Source organism: Charadrius vociferus, unplaced genomic scaffold (assembly GCF_000708025.1).
Source record: "Charadrius vociferus isolate BGI_N301 unplaced genomic scaffold, ASM70802v2 scaffold782, whole genome shotgun sequence".
Lineage (NCBI taxonomy): Eukaryota > Metazoa > Chordata > Aves > Charadriiformes > Charadriidae > Charadrius > Charadrius vociferus.
The window spans coordinates 38,191-61,746 of record NW_009647411.1 but is presented as its reverse complement, the minus strand read 5'-3'; the positions used below and the strand labels follow the sequence as shown (position 1 = coordinate 61,746).

The window sequence follows — 23,556 nt, the reverse complement described above, 5'->3', positions numbered from 1 at the left end:
GGACGGGGCCTGCGGTTGTCCGGCCAGGAGCCCCCTTTCAGCGTGTGGAGCCCCCCCATCTCCGAGGGTCCCCCCTTGTCGGTCCCCGCTTCTCTGTGGGGTCCTACCTTCTCCGTGGGGTTCCCCTCTGTGGGGCTCCGGGCGGTGCGGGCCTGCTCGGCTGGAAAGCACCTGGTGGAAACGCGTGTCCCCTTCCCCGAAAGGCGTGGGGTCAGCGTGCAGGTTTGTGACTTCTCCCCCGCTCTCGGCCGCCCTGTGCAGATCTGAGGAAGCAGGCGAGGCAGCTGGAGAACGAGCTGGACCTGAAGCTGGTCTCCTTCAGCAAACTCTGCACCAGCTACAGCGGCACCCGAGACGGAAGGCGCGACAGGTATAGGTACTAGCCCGTTTCTTTATGTTTTAAGTGCTGCTTGTGGTACTTGGTTCATTTTTATAATTTGTTGAATGCTAGTCCCGCCTGTGGCTTTTATGCTTAGCTTTTTAAGAAGCTCATTTCAGCACTTTTTCATGCTGTGATGCTGGTGTTGGTCTTGATGCGACGTTGAGTGATATTGGCACATGAGTCAGAAAGGCGTGGGGGCTGCAGTGGTACATCATGAGAGCGTACATGTCACTAGGGGAAGCTGAATTTGAACTTCAGTCTGTAACTGTGGAGTTAGTGCGTGAACTAATTATATGGCTTTGTAATGTTCACTACATTGGCTTATTGTCCAGTTTTTCTTGTATTAAGCTAGCAGGAGGTTTTCAGGGACTTAAGTATTAGGAGAATTTAGTCTTACACCTCACAGGTGGTGTGGTGTTTGTGATCCCTGTTTTAACAATGAGGGAACTGGAGCGCTGAGCAGATGTGACTGGTCCAAGGTTGTGCAGAGGACCAGCCCTTCCTTCAGAAGGGGTAGCTGTTTCTTTCTGGCTTAAGACAAGTAATAGCGAGAGATATATATGTTTTTGTCTATGTATGAACCAGATAGATACATACATGTGTGTATATATGTATGAATAGTTTCTGTTTGCTTTAGGCAGATTCATGCTTGACTGAAGAATTAAGTATGATAAAACTTTTTCAAGTCTTTCTAGCTCATGGGCCAGAGTTGAGGTCTTCCCTGCAGTTTCACAGTACTGATTGTCAAGTTTTCTGTCACTATACACAACCTTAAAAACTGCCATTCTTTGCTTATGAACTGTGGGTCCCAACGCTGTGTATCAATTATGAGTATGACTACTGTATGTATGTGTGTTGGTGTTTTTATTTATTTTATTTGATGATTGAATCAGTTTTGAACCTTTCCATGAATTTCTAGTTCTGGTAGCCTGAGAGAGCTCAAGAATGATCATGTTACTCTTGAATCAGAGTCCTAGTCTGTCTCTTGTTTCCAGCTTTGTGCTGTTACTTTTCGTGTAATCTAATCGTTTTAGTTATTTTGGCTGTCCTGTGCAAGACTTACTTGTCTCACTTTAGTTATGGTAGCATACCAAAGCAAAGAGTAGTCCCTGAAAGGTATTAGTTATCATACGTCTACATACTTCTACTTGACGTACTAAGTGTTTTGCTTCCGTTGCTTAGATATGACTTCTCGTGGTTTTAGTTTATCTTAAAAAGCATAGGGAAGGTGTATTGTATGAATCTGTAATTGTGATAAATTGTGTGGTTTGTATTGCTCTGTAGAACACTGATTGCTTAATAGGTCAGTGGGTTGTCCTAGCACTGTGTTATTAAGGTGTAATTGTCTAGCTGGTGTAACACACTAATAGCGCAGTGCTCCCACCTGCCAATAAATAAATAAATCAAGCTTAAAAGTTGGGCAGAGAAAGGCATCGGCGCTAGACACGTGCTAGTAGTGTTTGGTGTCAAGCATGTCTTCCAAGGAGAGGTTATATTTTCCCCAAGTGATACTGTGTGATTAGTTCAGATAAGAGTTAAAGGTATGTCTGATAAGAAAATATAGTTTGTCTGAGCTTAATCTCTCTAGGATACCTGGGTAGAGGAGCTTGCTAACAGTAGTGCTTCCTTATTTCTTGCATTCATGAAAAAATTATGTACTTTTCAGTAACTGCTCCTCCTCTTTTTCCTTAGCTCTGACACAACTCCTCTCTTAAATGGATCAAGCCAGGACAGAATGTTTGAGACCATGGCTGTGGAGATTGAACAACTTCTGGGAAAGGTAACTCAAGTTACTGTGGTTTTAAATCAGCTTCTAGGAAATACTGCAGTACAGGTTTCTGTGATGAATGTTAGGAAATACTAGTGTGAGTGATACACACGTGTTTCTGAAGGTACGTATCTCGTTAGAGCTAGCTCCTTCAACTTATGCAATGTAACTTTCTTACAAGAATAAGCTATTTCATGTTTTGATTTGTTTTTGTTTTTTTTTTTGGCCTCCTCTAGCTTACTGGAATAAATGACAAAATGGCAGAATACACAAATAGCGCGGGAGTCCCGTCCCTGAATGCTGCACTGATGCATACGTTACAGCGTCATAGAGACATACTGCAGGTAACAAATGCGTGTCCTCCTTGCTTTTATTTTGTTGCTTTGTTTGGAGTAATTACTAGTAGTGCTGATATCACAGCCCGCTTGAATGTCTTACCAGAAGATTTAAGTGCCACGGATCCCGTCTCACTTCTCTTCTCTTTGGGCACCCCAATGAGCACCCCAATTGAACTCTGAGTTGAAAAAATAGCATTTTTTTATGTCATGTTGGTGACTAGCACCTAGCTAAGAACAGTAAAGCATGCTGTCTTATATAGGTATCTTTTGTATAGCAAAAGGGAAAGGGTACTGTAATTAGTTATCTTGTCTGTGTGGTCCGTCACATAGCAATGTGAGAGGGAACATCACATTTAAGGTAAGAAAATGTGATTGTAAACCTATCTAAACTGCTAAAGGGACTTGAAGGAAATGTCATGGCTAAACCTACTAATTAGTGTTATAAATCAACAATGTTTCAAACTGTTGATGTTTTTATGACATAGTAATGTTAAAAATGCCTGATTTATTGGCTGGTGATATACATTTAAATTTCTGTTTTGTACCTGTACAATACACAATATAAAAAGCATAGTGTTTTGTAAAAGCCATAGCATTTATATGAAAAATTCTGCTAAATGTTACAGTGACTTTGGTGGACACCAATTGTCAGTTAAATTGGTTTTCAAGAAGTACTAGCTGCCTGAAATGTAAAATTGCAACTTGAACATTAAAAAAAAATTGTTGTCACTGTTTAGAAAAGACTTTTTTTTGTCCATCTGGTGTAACTTCAAATAAACCCAAGCCCTTTACTAGGGCTTCTTATTCAACCAGTAATGGGAGATTCCAACAGAATGATAATTCATCAGAAAGGTGAAGATACATGAAATTGGGACAAGGAATTACAGTGGATTTCCCTCTATAACCTTAGCTGTACCTATCAAAAGCTAGCAAATACTGCAAGAGCACTGAGTTTTAAAAATACTTTGCATTAAATTCCAAGCATTTTTGATGTTACTTAGTTAGTCTTGCACTTTGTATTAGAGAACAGTTAACATTTTAAATGATGGTTGGATCTTACTTGAGTATATTGTTTTGTTAAAATTGATCTCACGTTCCTCATTTTGAAATAATTGTTTCATTACAGGATTATACGCACGAATTCCACAAAACCAAAGCGAACTTCTTGGCAATACGAGAAAGAGAGAATCTGTTGGGATCAGTACGAAAAGATATCGAGTAAGTCATATTGTGTGTTACGGCAATGGCATGGGACTGTCCTTGAAGGGAGAAGGCAGCAGCTCTCCTGTAGGAGAATACGTAGCTTATGGCATAGCTTATTCATCTGTGCTCTGAACAAAGCAAAAAAAGTTATTTGAATTGACAACTTTTATTAAGGTTGTGATAAGATTCTGGTTTGGTTTGTGTTTTGTTTTTTTTTAACTGAAAAGGAATTAACGTTTTTAAAGTAAAACTATTATGCTATGCCAAACTACATTAAAAATGTGCAGAACTTTTCTATTTGGTCACTTCAGAGTAACAAAGCATGATAGGTATGTAAATCAGTGAATATTGTCTACTGAATTGCCTCTGGAAATAGTGTTTTTCAACTATCATTATTTTTTACATTTTAGATCATATAAAAGTGGGTCTGGAGTGAATAACAGAAGAACAGAACTATTCCTGAAGGAGCACGAACACCTTCGAAAGTAGGTGTTACTTGTTTTTCACTTGTGTTGGAGTTGTCTAACTTCTCTGGGGGATGAAACATTCTTAATTTCAAGTATGGGTGAAAGCTTTGCCTTTTTGTAGTGAGTGTAAGACATTCATTGTGGACAAGATGTGTTCTGTGACAGCGCTGCTACTTATGCAGCTGGATAAACATTTATTGCTCATGCCGACTGTGAAATGCATGTAGTAGGTAGTAATCATGGTAGTTTTGAGTGATTTTGGCTTTAGGATCTTGTCAGCACTAAGTGACATTTATATATTGTCTTCAGTGGGCTTTCGCAAGTCAGTTGTGACTCAGACTTCATGCTTGGCCTCCTCTCAAGAAAGTAGATGCCTTTACAGTATACTAACTGGGACAAGGGTTAAAAACCAAAACAAAGTCCCAATGATTTAGCTGTTCTTCTCCTCCTTTATTTGTCAGAATCGGGCAGTGAAGAACCTTTTTTTCCTTTTGTCTCTACTGATTGTGTACAAAAGGTGATGGAAGACGCTAATTCCAAAATCACCTGTGCACTTAAATGTTTGCAAATTGACTGTAGTTTATTGGCCAAGATACCAAGAAAAATAGAAAGCATTTCCTTTTTATTCTTGCTGCAGAGAGGGCATTAGCTTATGAGTAGCTGCTTTGTGTGTTCTCCATTCAGCAAAAGCAGCACACTCCAAAGGAGGAGCGCTGGAAGGTTGATGTTTTCCAGATAGTCAAGAAGTACCACTGATTATCATGTTTCCGAGTTCTTGACCGCAGTCATGCTAAACTTCAATCTTACACCAGAGGGCAGGCTTTCATTTAAAAAAAATAAAAATAAAAAATTACCCGTGGCGTTCTCAAATGTGCTTTGCTAAGATAACTTGAACTTCTGGCCAGAACTGCACAAAAAGCTTTTACAGGAAATTTTTCGATTGTTGCTTACCACAACTTTATCCTCAATATCTTTAATACTTAGAAATTAATTAATTTAAAGCTTGAATTAAGATTTTGGTTAGGTTGAATTTATTATTAAATATGTATGATTAGGAAATTTAAAGTTTCCAGGAAGAAAAACACAGTCTTAATATTTGGCGGTGAGTGTTACCCGAAATGTTGGACTTCGAAGAATCAGTGTCAGTTAATCTGAGTAAACCTGATTCTTTCTAAATGTTGTGTTTGGGTTTTTTGGTTTTGCTTTTTTTTTTTATTGAAGGGATAGTAAATACTTTTATACATCTGGCATTTTGTTAAAGAAACCTACAAATAAAATATTTCTGGAGTTGTAAAATATGCTTATAGGAAACTGACATTCCTATGAGCAGACTATTTTGAAAAGTTTTAAAATTTAAAACATTTTGTAAACATTATCCTGCAGATCTCTTCAGAAATTGAACCTAGTGCTCGCTGAGGCATCGATTACTTTCATCTCGTTAAACATACGAACCTGTCAATATGTTTTTAGGATAAAAATGCATGAAAAATAGAATTAAACAAGACAGTTTCAGAAGCAGTTTAACCATCTTCTAGGTGATTATTTGGAAATGTCAAGACTTAAAAAAACCAAAAAACCAAAAAAACCCCAACAACCAAAACCCACAACATTGAGAAAAAGAAAACAAGAAATAACTGTGATCTGGGGGTCCTTAGGAAAACAGGGCCAAAACTAATCCTGGAATACTACTGCAAGGTGGAGATAATTGCAAGGTGTCTGAAGAAAGCTGGTGTAGAAGCAGAAGAGAACCTTGGCAAGAAATCAAAGCTTGCAAGATGTTCAAAACTTCTGGATTGAGTATCAGTAAGCTCAGAAATAGATACTGGCAGAGGAAATTATTAAAGAGTTTCAACATACTTGTCTTCAGAGAAAGCAGTTAATGAGCAATTAATGCCAAAAAGCTGTAAAAGCTAGCAAAAGGTCCCAAGAAATCACCAGGAGCTGGTAGATTATATCAAACGTGCTCCTAGGATAAGCTGACAAGCCATGGTTGGGTCTTGATGCTGAGTATTTGCAGTGCAGTAAATCATGGTGCTAGATTAATTGAAGGAACTACATGATAAATAGACGTACATTGTCACAAAGGCACAAAAGTAAAAATTCAAATTCTTTTTAGTGAAGTTGTGAAACCTATGAAAAAAGCTTGAAGAATGGAGATGGAAACATAAACTTTGCAAGTGTATTATTATGTGCTGCAGAGTAATGAAGTAATGTCACGGCAATGATATATTTGTATCGAATATTGGAGCGTTCACTTGGTCTTGACCCTGCTTCATTTATAATATTAAGTACTTTAACCTATTACATATTTATTCCATGGTCTGAGAATGGAGAATGTATGAGCTATTACCCCACTGCGGAGTACCAGACTCATCTGTCAGCCTTTTTCTTTATGCACTGCCGTGTGAGACAGGACAGGCGGAAACTCGAGTTTACTCTTGGCTGCGTTTTCCGTGAATGCTCTTTAAAAAGCGTGCTGGCAGCCCTGGGCGGTATTGTTTGTGGTGGTATCTCACTTGGGAGTAGGAGGAGGAGAGCCAGAAAGCTCTTCTCTGGGAGGGACTTTGGAGAGACCTCTCCTTTTTGCCCAAATCTGCCTTTTTATTTTTCTGTTACATTGTGAGCATCGTCTCTTCTAGAAAGACTAAGAATGAAGGAGAACTTGTCTGTGTTAATTTCACACACGTAGGTAATCGTAAAAAAGGAGGGGAAATAAAATCATCTGAGAGTACAAAATTTTGATGAATAAAAGGATCCGGTGGATATTAAGCTCCAAGGGGAATTACAACAGCTGAAGCGCTGTGCAAACCCTTGCTGTGCCTGTAGTACAGAAACCTGCTATCCATTAAGCCGTGAGGATGGTGCATCCATTTGGATTCCCTTTCCCAGGGTGGGGCTGGCTGCTGTGTCAGTGCTGCTGGCACAAGGCTGTTGTGCGCTTTCACGTTAGGATCACGGTGGGTCCGGGGCAGCCCTGGGGCTCGGGGCGTGCGGGGCTCTGCGCTGCCACGCTCCAGTTCTGGGAGGGTTAGAGAAAGCATATCGCGTTCATCTCTCTTTAGCCGAAAGCTTCGCTGCTGGTTGAATTCATTTTATACCTCAGCTGATCCTGAATTTTATTGGGAAAGGAGATTTGTCTAGAAATTTTATTGACTGTGGATAGGAGGCATAAAGTTTCTAAGTCACTCCGTTTCCTACTTATCCTGGGACTATCGCTATAGAAGTTAGTTTTACCTACTTCTGGAAAGAAAAACAGTAATGCCTAAATTTTTTAATAAAAATTTTAACACCTGTTAATTGAAATGAGGCTGGAAAACGGCTCTTGTCGAATATTGGTGCCCTATTAATATTTTTACCCAATACCTCAGATCTTTTGGTGTGTCGGATGCTTAAGGAAATACCAAAGTTAGCACAGTTATGTTTGCTGTTGATTTTTGAATGCTTGTTTGCTTGGGTCTGTGCCATTCAGTAAAGGTGTTTGTGTCATCTTTTCTATTTGCTTGCTTTTGGCCAGGGAGGTAAACAAGTCATCTTTTTTCTTGTAATTCTGTTTTCCATCTAAAGAAAACAATTTTGATGAATTGATTTAGCTTAGCATTTTAAAAACTGCTCTGAAAAGTGCTGCCTCAGAGGAAAGAGTCCTGTCAACTTAGTGTTTGCCCTGAGAAATTCTGCAGTTATTGATGAGTTATAGCCTAAGTCAGCAAAGAAGGGACTAATGTGTTTGATTAAATTTGCAATATTGCATGTGCACGCGAGTGAAAATTTCCCTTGTGTTAGTACTTGCATTGTAAGTGAATGACAGCATATCGGGTGATACTGATGAATTTGTGTAAAAATTGATGAAGGCTTCCAAGGTTTAGATAGAAATTACAGGGTTTATTACTTACGATGAATTCCTTATAGAACTAGATGAAAACTAGACCACTTAGTGGCCGTCAGCATTTGCTGTGGTAAATTTGTTCTGTCATTGTAAGGCCACTGTGTGAGTATTCCTTTATTACTCAGCTCCAGTGCTCAAAATGAGACAGTTGTCCTTTTCCCAAAGAAGTGGCCGGTGGCAAAGCAGGAGCCTGTGCTGGTGCAGATACCATGAGCTGTATTTAATTGTTGTCAGATGACTGCCTGTTTCTGGTGAGTGTTGCTATGCAGGTTATCAGTCTATCCAGTAAAAAAAATTTCAGCTTAGAGCATCAGGTGTAAGTGATGCAGGTGGATGAGATGAACCTGCTCGAAGTGTTCAGGCTAGCGAAGGACACAAAACACCCCTGCGTGTCCTAAAACAGAGAGGGTAAGGGTGCCAGAGTAGGTGGGTGAGGAACTTTGAAGAAGAAAAGGAGAGCAAATAAATCAGAGGGATGTGTTCTGCATGTGAAAGGGAAAAGAGGAATGAGAGAAATGAGCAAAAGAAATAACGGGAATCTGCAGCAGTTGAGTAATGGTGCTATTAATAATACATACCTGATTCACGGAGATGATTAGGATAAATTAATGTTCATGCAGTGCTTCATACATGTGAAGTACTCCGGAGTACTAAATATTTTTATTGCTATTATTATTGCATTTCATTTTTCAGCAGAACTACTTCAAATTTCCTGTTGTTTTGGGGCAGAAAGGCCGCATTCAGTAGAGAATAATCACCGGGAAACTGCTTTCAAACTTTGTTCATAATACAATCCAGATCTTAATAAAGGGAGTGACTTGTTGACCATTTTTCCTCTGAATACTGATGTTGCTTACAAGTTTTCACTTCAGTACTGATTTGCAAGGAGAAGTCAGCTTAACGAGATGCTAACACACCTTACAGGGTTTTGGTTACAGGCGTGGTGATCTTTTGGGAAAAAGCTAGCGGTTTTCCACCTTAATTTAACTTCCTTTTCTTTGTTATCCTGTTCTCTGCTCCGCATGCCCTAATTTCGGTTCGCTGTGCTGTTGCTGCTCGTGTTCCTGTGGGTTTCAGTGGACCTTCACGACTGGATTACAACCAGAGAACCGCTGTTGTCTCTCTTTCCATCGCCTCCAGTTGCAGGGGGACGCACGGATACCTGGGCAGTTACTGTTCCAGCTGACGCATGGTTCGCCACTGCATCTCCTTCATTTTCTCTTGGAAACAAAGAGACTGTAGGAAAAACGGCGAATTCACCAATTCCTCTTTCCTTCCCGAGGTGGCTGGGGAAGCAGCAGGGCGGGAGGAGTGGGATGACCCTCTTCCCTGGGTGCCTGCTGGCTGCCTGCTCTGCTGCCTCAGAACTGCTGAGCTCCGCGTTAGTCAGGCCCAATAAGTTGTTTGTTTATTTTTTAACTGCAAAACTTGTGTCTAAATTCAACTTATTTTTTGTTTGTGTCAAAGCAGAATGTGATGTTCTTGTCGTTCCATTCTCTTAATTTTAACACAGATCTTCACTGAAGCAGCCCTTGATAATGAATAATTTTCTTTGCTTTATAGTAGTTAGGAAAAAACAAAACATTTCTGCTATGAAAGGACAGCCCGTGCTATCCACGGCCTTGGTTTGGACTGTTTGCCAAGAAGCACCGAATACGGTGTGATTTGGCCGCAGCCTTGCTGTGCGGTAGTAGCCGAGGGCTGCAGCGCTTCGTCTATCGAACTGAAAGATACAGTGCGAGGAGAGATTGAGGGATCTGGGTTAAAATGTTTCTCTGCAGGCCATTAATTGCAAGAGCTCTGGCAACGGCGTGTCACTGTTTTCCCGAGTACCGTTGCCTTGTTTTCTTTGGTTCTGGAATAAGGAAGTTTGGGAAACTATTGCGTTAAAGGTGTCAGAATGACTGCGGTAATTACCTTACTGACTGACTTACCGTTGAATAGCCGTAACACAGACTTGTTGGGAAGGGCTATATGGTCTGTCTGAGCAGTAGCACAAATAAAATAGTTTTCAAGGAAGGGATTTAAACAAAGGAGGATTTTTGGTATTGCAAAAGCTTACTTAAAGATGCCCCACGACTTGTACTGTAATCCCATTTCAAAATAGAGTTCTGTTTTCTCTTTCTGCTTTGTCTCGATTGCAGTTATGCATTGGTGATTCCTTCCTTTAGCCTTATATCTGCATGGAGCTGAATGGGTTTTGTTTCCAAGCCTGCTGGCAGAACCTCCGTCTCTTGAAGTTTCATGGCAGAACGACACGAGGCCACTTCATAAGGGGATTGGCTTCCCCTGTCACCGGCCCGGAGACTTGGGCATATCACATACTTAACTACAACACCAGACGGAGCACAACTTACGTATTTCCTTATTTTAATAGTAAATATTCCTCAATGAGGGAGGTGGTTCATGGCTTCTGGAGAAAAGAAACTTCACTGCTTGTTATGTGACTGTAATTATGTGACTGTATGAGCAAGTTATTGAAGTAGTTTAATGAGAATTTGGGGAGGTTCAAAGCTTGCAGGCAATGAAGGAAGATGCTCTCCTGGGTATCGTTATTATTTATAAATAACTTAATAAAAGAGCATGAAAATCAGCCAAGCACTTCAGGGTTTAAAAGAGGTTTTCCCTCTAAAAATAGCTTGAGCTTCGTTAGAGTAAAATCAACTAGTGCTTTTCATCTTCCTGTGCTGTATTTAGGACTTAAAAAAAGAAACCTACCTCAAAACACTAAACCAAAGATTCTATTCGTCTTACAGGGTTTATTTGCATGCTTTCCTTATAGTCGGATTGCTTTATAAAATACTTTAATCAATAATTTCCCTGACATTGATGACCGTTGTGATATTTTTATCCCTCAATATGTCTATAAATGAATGCTATTTGAAGAAGGGGAGGGGGACCAAACCCAATGAACCCACCACGAACGTGGCGCATACCCTACTTCGGGGGCTGCCTTTGTAATTTCTGGTACAAACTTGAATTATCCAGTTGACAAAGGATGTAGTCAGACCGGTGTTAGCATTAAGAACCTCAGACTCATTGTTTTCTTTTCATCTGTATAAAGTATGAAGGTTTATGCATGAACTTTCATCTACCCCCAGGAAAGAGGTAACAGAAACTATCCTGGGTCTTTTGGAATGTCTGCAAAAACTAAAGAACAAACCCTCATAACACAGTGCAAAAGATAACCTGAATATTTCACAGAAAAAGGGTGGTTGAGGCTAAAACTCTGCTCCGGTTCTTGATTTTGAGCTTTACCTTTAAAAAACACTATGCCCTTGATTTTGGAGAGAGGGAGAGATATAAAACCACACTTCAGAGCTCTGCCTTTGCTTCTGAAGTTTCTTGCTTATTTCAGAAATAAACAAGTCAGTGATGCATGTTTTATTTGTTTTTAGCTTTCCTTTCAACACTGTTTCTTAACTAGGACAGCTCTCCCCCCCCACCCCCCAAGGTCTGTATTGAAATTAGGATTTTGACAAGTACTGAAATCCTTCTTACATGGGTTGGTTGTGAAAAGTAGGTGCATCTTTTGAACAGGATCAACAATTGTGGAGTTCTATAGAATTTCGTTTGTGGAATCTGAGAATTGCTTATTATACTACTGTGGCATGTCATTTTTTTTTGTCAGCGTGGCTGTGTACTTCCTCCTTCTTTAAGGCCAGAAGTGCTTGCTCAGTATTTGCTGTTGGAACAACCTGTACAAAGAAGCTGTTGAATTCCATTTGATGCGTATGGATATGTTAAATAGTGACTATTTCAATTTTTCTCCAATACAGAGTGTACCTCTGGAAAGTTATCGTATTACCGTATAAATGTCATTCTTGAGTTTATTTAATTTGAACCTCTGTACTAATGCATCGGAATGAGGTTCTCATCATTCTTGGCTGCTGTACGGTAGGCTGTGCAGAGACCTTAGTGTGGTGCTTTACCAGTGGTTTGATAAAAGGCATTGACTCCCATCTGCTGAGGATACTGTCTGTCAAATCCATGGTGGTAAGCAGAACTAGATCCAAATTCCCACTAAAGCTTGCCTGTTTTAGCCTGACAACACAACTTTGCTTTGAATCTTTCAAGGACCTTAGTTTTGTTGTCAAGTGAAAGATACAGAGTGCTTTCCTCTCACTTGAGAGACTTGTTTATATTGAGCATCGTCACACTTCTGGAAGAATGCAGCTTGTTCAGTCTTAGATAAAAAGACAAGCCTAAGAACGCAGTGAAATGGGGTCAGAAGAAAAAATTAAGGAATTTCATCCTGAATTTGGATTGTAGGTGGTTTAAATGCAGTGTACACTCTAAATTTTGAACCGCAGGTGTTCATTATATCGTATAGTTAACTGTGCAATTTTAAGAATCATTTTCTGAAACTTAATAAACAGGCAGGTAGATAGTTGTAACATTAGGTACTGCGGCCAAGTCCTGGATGAAAGCCATGTAGCTTTGTATGTCTACCAAACAAACCCTCAAAACCACAGCAGGTGAAAATGCAGTTAGGAAGCAGAATACATTTCTATCAATGTGTATTTTAGGGTTTTGTACTAAATTAAAATTGGGTTGTCATCTCAGGGATAATTCTCGCTTCATTTCTGTGTTAGCTTCGCTGGAAATTAAAAAGATATTAATTACAAAGTTGTTTATATGATGGGGCTCTTCTGGAAGACATTCCCCCTTTTGGTTACTTAGGAGTGTGTGAGCGGTAGAACTGGGGTTTTTTGGCTTTGTCTAGCCTTAGTCAAAAACCACTGAGCTAGAAAAATGGCACAATCTTTTTTGTTACAGTACAGATTATGAACAGCTTGTGTTCCTTGTAAGTTGTGCATCTCTCTTGTCTGTGTGTGCCCGACAAATCAGTAACGGCAGGTTATCTTGGTAAAGCTCATTTTATCAAAGGCTGTGTTGCTTGGTTTTGAGGGTTTCTTCCCTTTAGTTAAAAATATAATCTAAATTACATGTTTTAAACCAGACTAAATAATGAAAACAGCACTCCTGCTGAATGCTGGTTCCGCATGCGGCATGTAAAATTTGAGGAAATGCCGATAGAGTCCATTAGTAAGTTACTGGAATTGTTCTGACAGTTGTGGTTACTGATAATGACTTACAGTAAGGCTTGCCCTTCTCGGTTCATTTAACTTTGTTCCTATGGGTAATATGGAGCAATTATAGGGGAGGGTCAGTCTATCCAGGAACTTTCACAACCATGGATGGAGAGCCTCTAGAAACCTCATTATGTGGCTGGTGGTGCCATCCTGCCATGGGCTTTGTGCTTACTAATAGGCAACCAGCTGCTGCACTTCATTTAGATGATAGGAGCTGTTTTCATTTTAAGTTTTTAACTGTGTTCTTTGGGTAAACTGTATACTGCAGATTATTGAGAAGGCTCTTATTTCCTTATAGATTAGCTTTAAAGGAAGAAGTATTGCTGTTGCTCACCCTCTGGGGACTCTCAATCAGGCACTCTCGCCAGAAGTCTTTCTATGTGCCAAAGAGCTTTCTTGGCTAACTCCTCTTTTTGCAGAAACATTTTCGTTCACTCTGTTGCTAATTCCCAGACAAGTCCATGGAGTTCAGTGGAGGTGCAGACTGTACCCTTTGGAGATCCAGGAGAAACAACCCGTTGGTGTTCTCAGAGCCTTGAAGATGGATCCCTGTATTCAGTGATCTCTCCGCAAAGGGAGAGCATCGCTTGGTATTTGCTTGCATCCAGTAAATTATTCTTTAAACTGGGCTAGAACACCTAATCTTTTCATTGGTTGCTGTGCATATGTAGACATGTTTACAGATGTTAGACAGCTGCAAAGAAAGTACTTATGTTAGCTTATCTTAAGTCCAAATTGTTGGAATTGATAAGCTGTCAAAGTATTTACTTAGTGATGTAGCTCGGAGTCCAATTCATAGTGATTGTTGTGTCATAGGATTGCAGGTTGGAGAAAATAGCTTCCCCCAACCACAACCACCAGCTTATTTTCCTGGAAATCCTTTGGCAGATTCTTCCCTATGATGAAAAGCATGCCTTTTGCATGTGTGTTTGGTTTTTTTCTCATATGCAAGGTACATGTGAACCGTCTGGAAAGAAATTCAACACCAAATAATGTTGATTAACTCCTGCTTAGAGCAATGGGTTATGTTCCAGTGCCTTTCATTCTAGATTTAACAAATTGCTTGCATTGATTAAAAAGCAACGTGGTGTTGTGCTATTGTGCTTTTTTTTCTTCTTCTCCAGTTGTGCAACTATTCCTCATTCTTATTGAAAGAGATTACTGAGTCTCAGGCTCCCCAGTACAACGGCCTGCAGAAATAAGTTTACTTACGTGTTTAGAGGTTGTAGGTGTGATGTTGCTGATAATGTATTGTTCCTTTGGAGCAAATCTATACGTTGTCCTAATGCTCATGTTTGTGCTGGTTTTTACGTTTGATTGTTGTAGGCTCTTATTTCATTTTGCCTACTGCAACAGAAAGCGTGAAAACACTGCATCTTCTTAGCATCCAGATTTATGCTTTAATTAACACATAAAGGGAACCCACAAAAGATAGCAGTTTGTGTCGGTATTAGAACCTTTCTCTGCTTTCAGAATGGTTTCTGTGGGCAAACTGTTCATCCCTGAAAATGCCCATTTTACCTCCCATCTTTATTTTCGGCCAGCTAGCTCTTCTCATGCTGGAAATGTAAGATGTATGCTTCGTAGTCAGATATATTCCTTTCCTCGCTGCGCTGTTGCATGCTGTGCATTCGTAGCAGGTACTACTTCTGCTCTTCGATAAAAACACAGGAGTGGATTTTGTGGTGCCTGCACAGTCCTCTATTATACATTTTCTGTCTTTGGGTGTCGCACACCCTAGGTACATTTGTCTCGCCTGGCTTTTGTCTTGGCTCTCAGTGAATGAGTAGGTTTCTACACCAATTTTTGTCTTCATTAGCAACTGTAGGAAACTGCCCAAACTACCTGAGCAGCTCCAGTGGAATTCACTCTTTCTTTGACACTAAATTCAATCAAGCTTGCGACACTCTTGGAGAATCTGGAATATCTTGTTTGTTATCGCAGGAAGAAAACCCAACGAGTTCTGCTTTACATTCTTCCACTTAAATTTTTAGAGCTTAATGATCTTCCGAATTTTTTAGATCATAAGGTACGTTGACGGCAAGCAGGAAGAATGAATTGGAGCTGGGCGGGAGTTGTGTGTGTGCAGTGTTTCTTCTACTTGTGAGTTAGGAATGATTATGATGATGGAAATAACTGACTTTATAAGTCTGATTTGCTTCATCGTAATCTGTGTATTTCTGTTAGAGTATCAAGTATGTTTTGCAATATTTGCATTCTCAGAAGCTCCACGTTGCCTGGTGATCCAGGACTGTGAAAATACGGGAGATTTATTGCAGGCAGTTTGAGAGAGCTGCGACTAGCGATGGATCCTGCAGTTAGAGAAAGAACAAAGTAGAATTATTATTTCTGTAACTATTCTTTATGAAAGTAAGAAAATAGTTTTCAAGTGCTATATTAATTTATTTTACAGGGGGGTTCCCTAATAATTTTAAATTATTCTTTGTGATAATACCACCCTTAATTTCATCTGAAGGGTTTAAAGTGCATTGTGAAGTGAGTTGGGTGCAGATGAGTCTTACTGCTGTATCTTATTTCTCCGACAGTGCTTGTACTGGGTACTAGCTAGTAAGTCAGCAGCAAAATCTATGGATATGGGAGAAGCCCAGTCCTCGTCTAAGTAATAATCTATATTACTGAATTTTAACCACTGGCGTAGAGATTTGCTTTAAAAACCAAAAAACATAAAATGCTTTCTTTAGTTGTAAAAGCCTGACGTGATGATGGGTAGGCTTCTTTTCTATCCTAGAGGCATATTTCACTTAATTTTTCCTTTGGATTAATTTACCTGTCTGCATATTTGACTGACAAACTGCACAATCTTTTTTGAAGACAGCAGTTGCACAGAGGCCTGATTATTTCATATGCATGACTGCTACTGTTGGATTTCTGCCATTTATTACAGTAGGTGATTGCCTCAGCATCTTCCAGCGTTTCTTTTGTATAGTATCTTTAAATGGCTTTGTCAAAGTGCCATCTGTCTCGACAGGTGAAAATACATAGCTTGTTGAAACAGATGGTAAATCAGATTAATATTGCCCAGAACTGTCGTTTGCTTGCTTGGATGTTCATAAGGTAATGTCCACTGGATTTGTTGTGCTTGCTTGGAAAGCAGAAGAACGCAGTCAAGAGATACTTTTTTTTTTTTTTTGCCTCTTTTTTATAGTGTTTTGAATGTGTAAGTTAAGCAAAATTACCTCTTTCAATGTTGTTTTTTTAATTCTGTCGAACAGTTGAAATGAACATTATTCGTAATTGTGAGAACAAGTTCTATTTGTGTAAAACAAGCTATTAGTAGTCAGAGATCTGCAAACTTCCCTTGAGTCTCTGGGCGCCGTTGTACTTTGTGTTCCTGATCTTCCTTAAATCTGACTGTTATTTTCTATGGTTATGAACTGTAAAATGATGACACAACTGCTTGCTTCTGTTTGGGTATCACTGTAAGTGAACGTTACTATCTGTATTTGCCAAGAACTTTGAAAGACTTTTAAGAGGTGCTGTATGAGTGAATGTTACTGCCTTTAGGAAAGCCGCTAGCGTCTGCTTCAACTGATCTTTTGCAGGAAGTACTGAACAGAACTCTTAAGGAATTCTGATGCACGGATTTTTACCGTAAAATGTTCCTGTTCATGCTGCCCTTACCAAAATTTCAATGAATGTCACTGCCATTTTCTGGTGGGGTTTTTTCGCGGGCTGGAGGTTTGCAGGCAATCAAGAGGTGCCGCTTCTCGCGGTGGGAAGAACATACTGGAAGTTGCATTTAGTAAATCTGTATGCTTCCCAGCTATTTATTTAAGACTATAAGAGTTATAGTTCAGTCTGTCCTTTCCTATACATTAGTCATTCTGAAGAAAATTTGTGTGCATCTCATGCTTTTAAATAGTTGGGATGACTTCCCCGTAACTTGAGAAACATTGATCTTGTGACTTCAGATGCCCCTTAAATGCCTTGTGTTGGCATTTGCATCTAATGTCTATATTTGTTGGTGTTGAGAACTGTTTATTACTGGTTTTATACATTTTTAACTTCTGTGTGCCATCATTTTACAGGTAGCTACGTTTCCAGGGTTTGGTTTTATATGTGTGTATACATACATATCTAAAATATAATGCAGTATAATATAATTGAATCTGAAGCTTTTAAATACTTTTTGTGTTTACAGTGATAAAACTGCTTAACTACAGCTTTCTCTAACATAAAAAGCAGTTAGTGTCTCTGCTGCAAATGGGCAAGCCTAATTTTTTTGTGCTTTGAAAACCATGGAGGACATCCTAGTTCACTTAAGGTCTCCGAATGTGTTCAACTTCCCTGTCGTCTTCAGTTCGTCAACATGAAAATACTCTAATTTCATCGGTTAAATGGACAAAGAGATGGTAACGCTGGTGATGATTTTTCCAGGGTAAGGGGTTTTTTTAATGGGATTGTTCTTGCAATGTTTTGTGCCGCGGAATTAGTGGAACTTATTTGCAGCTAGGCTCCTGGTATCTTTTTGTTGTTCATAAATTAAAAAAAAAAAAGAAACAAAACCCAAAAACACACACAAAATCAACCAAACAAAAACTCAACCTTTTTAAAAATGCTGCATTCTTGTGCACCCTTCTCGCTTTTCAGACTGTTTTCGGATGTTTTTGCAGTTTAATCTTACTATGCACTGCCCACATGATACACTTGTCTGTTAGAGACTATCTGTGCGTGAAAGGCGTATTCTCAGTTGAATTTTGTATGTTTGAAAATCAGCAATTACAGAAATCCTGAATGCCTCACTTTTTCTGTTCTGCTTGCATTGGGGACATTATCAGAAGCTGTGAGACTTGAGACTGCTTACATCATTTTGTGTACATAACTATGGTGTTTTGCTTCTCTGTGCCAGTGGTAATAAATACCACACAGTGAATGAAAATGGTTTTATTTGATTAAACCGATGTACTTGCAACTGATGTGAATCTTCAGAGTGTGGCTTTGTTTTGGGGGCAGAAAGAAGTGTTCCAGTGTTTTCAGTGTTTGCTTCCCCAGTTGAGTCCCTCTTGACTTAAAATTGGGCAAAATATTTTTAGTGCTCGGTGTGCTGTCTCCATATTTCAAGCCATGGACTAGACTGAAATAGCAACCTTCATGTTTTCACTCCTCTTCACAGACAAATAAGGACATTCTGTTAGCATTTGCCCCCCCCCTCCCCCCCCCGAGCCATTTACACACGCGCACGCACGCTGTGCAACGTGCTCCTTCACCGTGCCTCCAGCTGGAGGTGTGGGGGGATCTCCAGAATTTCTGTGGGTTGAAGAAAAGTTCCAAATCGGGCAGCTCCGGCTGAGTCAGAGGCAGAACTGTGCTGCGCCGGAGGCTGTTGATACCTTCCCTCCCTGAGATGGCAAAACACTTGGAACAAGGAGGGTGGAAGGTGAAGACGGTCGTGCCTTTTCAGTGTCTTTTCATTCTTTCAGTTTAGCAGCAATAAATTGTGCTTTAATACTGGAAGCAATATCCAATACAACGTAAAACTTCTTTCTCTCAGATTGATCTCCTTCTTAAACTGCAAACTTGCATTTTTTTGGTTATTCTACAAGAGTTTGTATAAGTCTGCGGGGTAAACAGAGCGATTGTAGGGGTGCGTCATTGTTTCTGCACTATGGGAAGTGGGGATGGAGTCACCTGTGCTATGTCAGCGTTACATTTGAGATAGTGATTGCTTTAACAAGATATGTTTTCCTGGGCTTTCATAATTGGCTGTAAAACAGTGATTAAAAACCTGTCTATAATGAGTTGAGTAGAGAGAGAAATTGCTCAAGTCTTCTGAGGACCTTGTTTGTCTTCTTAATGTCGCGCATCCGCTTTCAAATGAATGTTCCCTCTGTGGTGCTGTATTTTAGGCTGTCCTTTTCCCAGCGATGCTACGTAGAAAATTAACGTGTGGCAGTGAGGGGGAAGGGGCACGTGTTATCAAGGTCTTTCTCTTACAGATGGCATGTATTCTGTTTCCCGTAAGTGTCACTTAATTCTCATCCAACTGGTATTCCTATAGAAAGAACTTGCCTCATTACCCACCATAAAACTGTGTTTGGTAAACTAGCTCTGAAGCAGGGTTTTGAGATCTTATTACCTGGAACCAAGCCTTGGTTGTTACTGTTAATTGTTCATTTTGAGGGGGTGGGCAGGAATGACCAGGGTTAAAGAGAAAAAAATAGGTGCTTCCTTCTCTAGTACTCCTTTCCAAACTGTCCTGGGCTCCTGGTACACATCAGGCTCAGCTACCATTAATTAGCCATGAATCATGGAGCCCGTTCCCCTTCTTCTGTATTCTCAGTTTTTTATGTGTTCTGAGCATCTGTTCTCGCATACAGTTAGGCAGTGCTGCTCTAGAGGACACTGTGTGCGTCTTCTCCAAGGACTCTCACGTATACCAAATCCATGTAGTAGCAAAAAGTGACAACATCCTGAAATAAGACATTCTAAGGGAATTTTGTCAAGGATTATATTATGGACATCTTTGATTTCATAATCTAAAATTGAGCTTGTTCCTTTTTTAACTTCTTTTTTTTTTTTTCTTTTGGCTTTCAGCTCCGATCGACTGATAGAAGAAACAATAAGGTAAGAATGAACTTGCTCATTTTCATTCTTTTCTGTACAATCAGTGTTGACGTTGAATTGTGTCCAAAGATACCAGTCATTTTGTTTATACAATAACTGCATTGTTCACAACTCAAAGGCAGTATTACAATGAAATGGTGGTGGGTTTGGTTTTTTTTCCTATTCAATATTGACATAATGGTGTTACTTAAATATTTTATTTGTCGTAGTTTAGAAAATTCAGGCTTCTATTCAAAGGTGAATAGCCCCTACAAAAACAAAGGGAATGATAGAGCAGAGTGAATCTCGGGTTGAGCTGTTGAGGGCTATTCCAGCAGTCAAGCTGTTTCTTCTCATAGTAACGCTCTTCTACAGCGTGATTTTCTGTAATCCTCCAATGTATTCAGCACCCTCGTGTGCAGCTGATATAGGTAAGGGCTTTTACCACAAGGGCTTGAGAGGTTGTTGCTGTTGTGTAGTTATTTATCTTTTGGTTTTTTTACGTGGTTCGAATACTTGAGTGGTACCTTCTCTAACTGATCTAGAAATTTTATAACCGTAGCATCGTAAATTACTTGTGTCATCTGTGCCCTTCCCAATCTTCCATTGAACTCCGGGATTTTGCAAACCAATAATTCAGAGTGCCTGACTTAATGGTTTTAAGTTTTAGATTATTGCTTTAAAAAAAAAGGGGGGGGGGGGGGGAAAAAAAGATATGCTTTCAGATAATGCATGTACTGGCATAAGTGATCAAGAAGAGTAATTAGAGGTGCAGCAAGGCTCTATGTCCATTAAGGGCTGGATGGCTTAAGTACATACAGTGGGCTCAGTATAATTAACGTGGTGGAAGAATGTGTTAAACCACAGTAATATGCAGTGACGAACCAGAAGTGGTCAGTATAATAACGTCTGAAAATGTGGATATAATTTCACCACAGTCTCATAAAGACATTTGCCAAACGTCGCACAGTTACTGTGAATATTTGTTTTACTTTGGATTCTAGTCCTTTCCTGATGAAAAATCCTCCCCTTCATTGCCATGCTCGTAGACCTACTTTCCGGTCTCGCAAAAATGCTCAATGTTTGTTGGATCTCTTCTTTGCTGCCACTCCAGTAACTACAGCATTAAACAGCATATGGTGATTTATTAAGCTTAATAACCTGCAAAACGACTCGTATTTTATCGTTTGAGGTCTTTGCCTAGCCTCTTGAATTATGTGTCATCAGAGAAGCTGAGACTACGTGTACGTGTGATAAGTGCACCTCTGTGCCGATTTCCCTCTGCAAGGGAACGTAGCCCTGGAGCTCGGATGAACATTCACCCAGGTTGCTCCATCAGTTTTGAGCCTGCTCAGAAGCTCCGTGGTATCATCAGTAGGTGTCCTGGATGGCTTAAAACTGCTTTGAGGTTCCTTTGCGTGACCTGCAGCCCCGTGGTTGACTACAAATCGGCTGTCTCCGCAGTGACTGCTTCTCAGGCAATAATCCCTACCGCACGGCTTGGTTCAGAGCTCCCTGGTGCTGTTTACTGAAACCATGCCTTCTGTTAATAAATGAACTTTGATTTTTTTTAAGAGGCTGGATTTCAGCACTCCTTGTTGCACCATTTATTATCTCTAGTAAATGAACTTCTTGTAGTTGTTGCCAAAAATGTTCTACGTTTCTTTTTGTAGAAAAAGAGGTTTTTTTGGTAACGACATTGAGCAGGAAATGTAGTTTCATTTATATCGTCTTCAGTTCCAACGTTGTTGAAACCAGGGTGGATTTTTTGGTTTACTCTTTTTCTTGTTATTCCCAGTAATCTGCAGGTGTTCAGGTTTGATATTAATTGGTGGTAAACCCTGCTGCGTTTTAAGTGACTTTACCAGATAGAAATTTACTCAACTTCTGATTATCAATTGCTTTATCTGTTGTAAACCAGGTAGAAGAGGGAGTTGGGCAGGGGAAGCTGCGTGAATGCAAATTCCTTGAGTGAAGTGAGATGTAATGAGCTTATTCTGGCTACTAATACTGCTCTGTCTCCAAGGTTTGCATCTGCTGGTGTTCATTACTCATTATTTGGGTGTAATTCAGGAAGTTAAGGCATCGCTTTTTCCTTTTTTTTTAGGGGTTGTTATTAAGCAGTGATTCTAAACACTGGAAAGCGTTTTTCTGTGTATGCAGAGGCTTTTGTGGAGAAGGTGCAGAGCGGTGACCCCATTGCCCGGACTCTGCAGCCAGCACTGCTTGTGAAAGCCTTGCTCTCGCTTTCTGTAGAGAAGAGACCAAAGAAGTGCAGAGCCCGAATCTTCCTGCGTGTGATTCCTCCGCAGGAGCAAATGTACGTGCAAGAGAATATATGGGCAGCTAAGCCGAAATTATACGGTAGCTAAAGCGATGGGCAGGGCTATCATTCCAGATGTTTAGTTAGTACTAAGCTTTTAATCAATTTTAAAATGAAATACATGATGTGGGTTCTTACTGCAACATATTTCTTTCCAGAAACGAGTGGGATGTGATACTTTGTACTGCAGTTCTTTTGGAACAGTGTTCGCTTCTCTTGGCCAGATTTAAATATAAGCATAGATTTTGCTTAATATGTTTGGTGTTCTCGGGTTTTCATTTTCAAACATTATCACTTCTCCAAAATAGTGAACGATTTATTTCTTGTTTTCCAACAACTTATATTTTTAGCTTGGCTCGGTTTGGATATTTTTATAGTTTTGCATGTACAATGTGACAAGTTCTTTGGATTTTATTGTAAGACTGTTTTTGAGGCCTGTTTCAGGCTCATTTCTCAGTGTTTGTATATTAACAAATTGGACTACTCCACTTCCACTCTGAAGCCAGACTAAAACCATAGATTTAATTAAAAAAAAAAAAGTTCTCTATATATTTGGGTTATTTATTTAGGAAATAATTAGGATTTAATAAAAGGGAAAAATTCACTTGCATTGAATCTTGACTTTCCAGAGTGGAAAGGCAGGAATTAGATTTTGAGTGAAAAGGCTCTTTTCAGAAGAGCCTTGCCAGAGTGTCTAGGCAAAAGTCACTTGCATTTCTGGGGAAACGTTCCTTTTGTTTTCATTGTAGGCTTCATCAAAGTACACAATAATCTTTAAAGTAATTTGAAAGATTTTGTCTGTGTGCACATATGCATACATATGTACACACATACATGTATATTTATAGATACGCGTACATAGATATGTATGTATATGCAAAAAATAAATCATATAATCAGAATTTTTACCAATTTAAAACTAGATCTTGCATTTCTATGCAGAGTCACAGAGTCCATTCCCTTAATCATAGACATTGTCATGAATTTAAATGAGCAGGTATGATTCATGGAGTACAAAGTGAAGCAGAAGTTCTAGTAATACATGAATTATTTGATTTTTGAAAACATGCCTTGTTCCTTTAGAGCTTTGTTTTAGTTCTTCATCAATGTAGATTTGACTGAGCTGTCTCAGTGGATGAAGCAAGGAGTTGACGTTTTGGTACGTTTCACTTGATAATACGCTGTATGTATATTACTGCTATGTGGGGTGAAAACACCCGACGGCATAGACTGGGTAATTTGTCTGGGTAAAACCAGTGTGCTTCCAAGTCAAGCAGCGTTAAAAGTGTAGCTCTGCGGTTTAGATTAGTTTGACTGTGGTGATGGCTGGAAGTGTTAATTGCTCTATACACTTTCATGCCAGTGAAAACTGCAAACTATGTACAAATACCAGTTGGTTTACGTTTGAAGAGAAATTTGGTTGCTTGCATACCCCCAGCACTACTGAGCATTCAAGGACAAGCCTGAAATGTGAGTGAAATGTTGAGGAAATATGGCTGGGAGCGGCGGAATTTGAGATCTTACTGCCGCGT

At 39.7% G+C, this 23,556-nt stretch overlaps 1 protein-coding gene across 1 annotated transcript in view; it reads left to right on the top strand.

Moving 5' to 3' along the window:
- GOSR1 (golgi SNAP receptor complex member 1) overlaps window positions 1–23,556 on the top strand; it is a 30,729-nt gene that overhangs the window by 683 nt on the left and 6,490 nt on the right. The window contains exons 2-7 of the mRNA XM_009880219.1: window positions 262–370; window positions 2,075–2,162; window positions 2,387–2,494; window positions 3,615–3,706; window positions 4,102–4,176; window positions 19,693–19,722. Of these exons, the coding sequence (XP_009878521.1) occupies window positions 262–370; window positions 2,075–2,162; window positions 2,387–2,494; window positions 3,615–3,706; window positions 4,102–4,176; window positions 19,693–19,722 (502 nt within the window). The remainder of the gene's footprint in view (window positions 1–261; window positions 371–2,074; window positions 2,163–2,386; window positions 2,495–3,614; window positions 3,707–4,101; window positions 4,177–19,692; window positions 19,723–23,556) is intronic.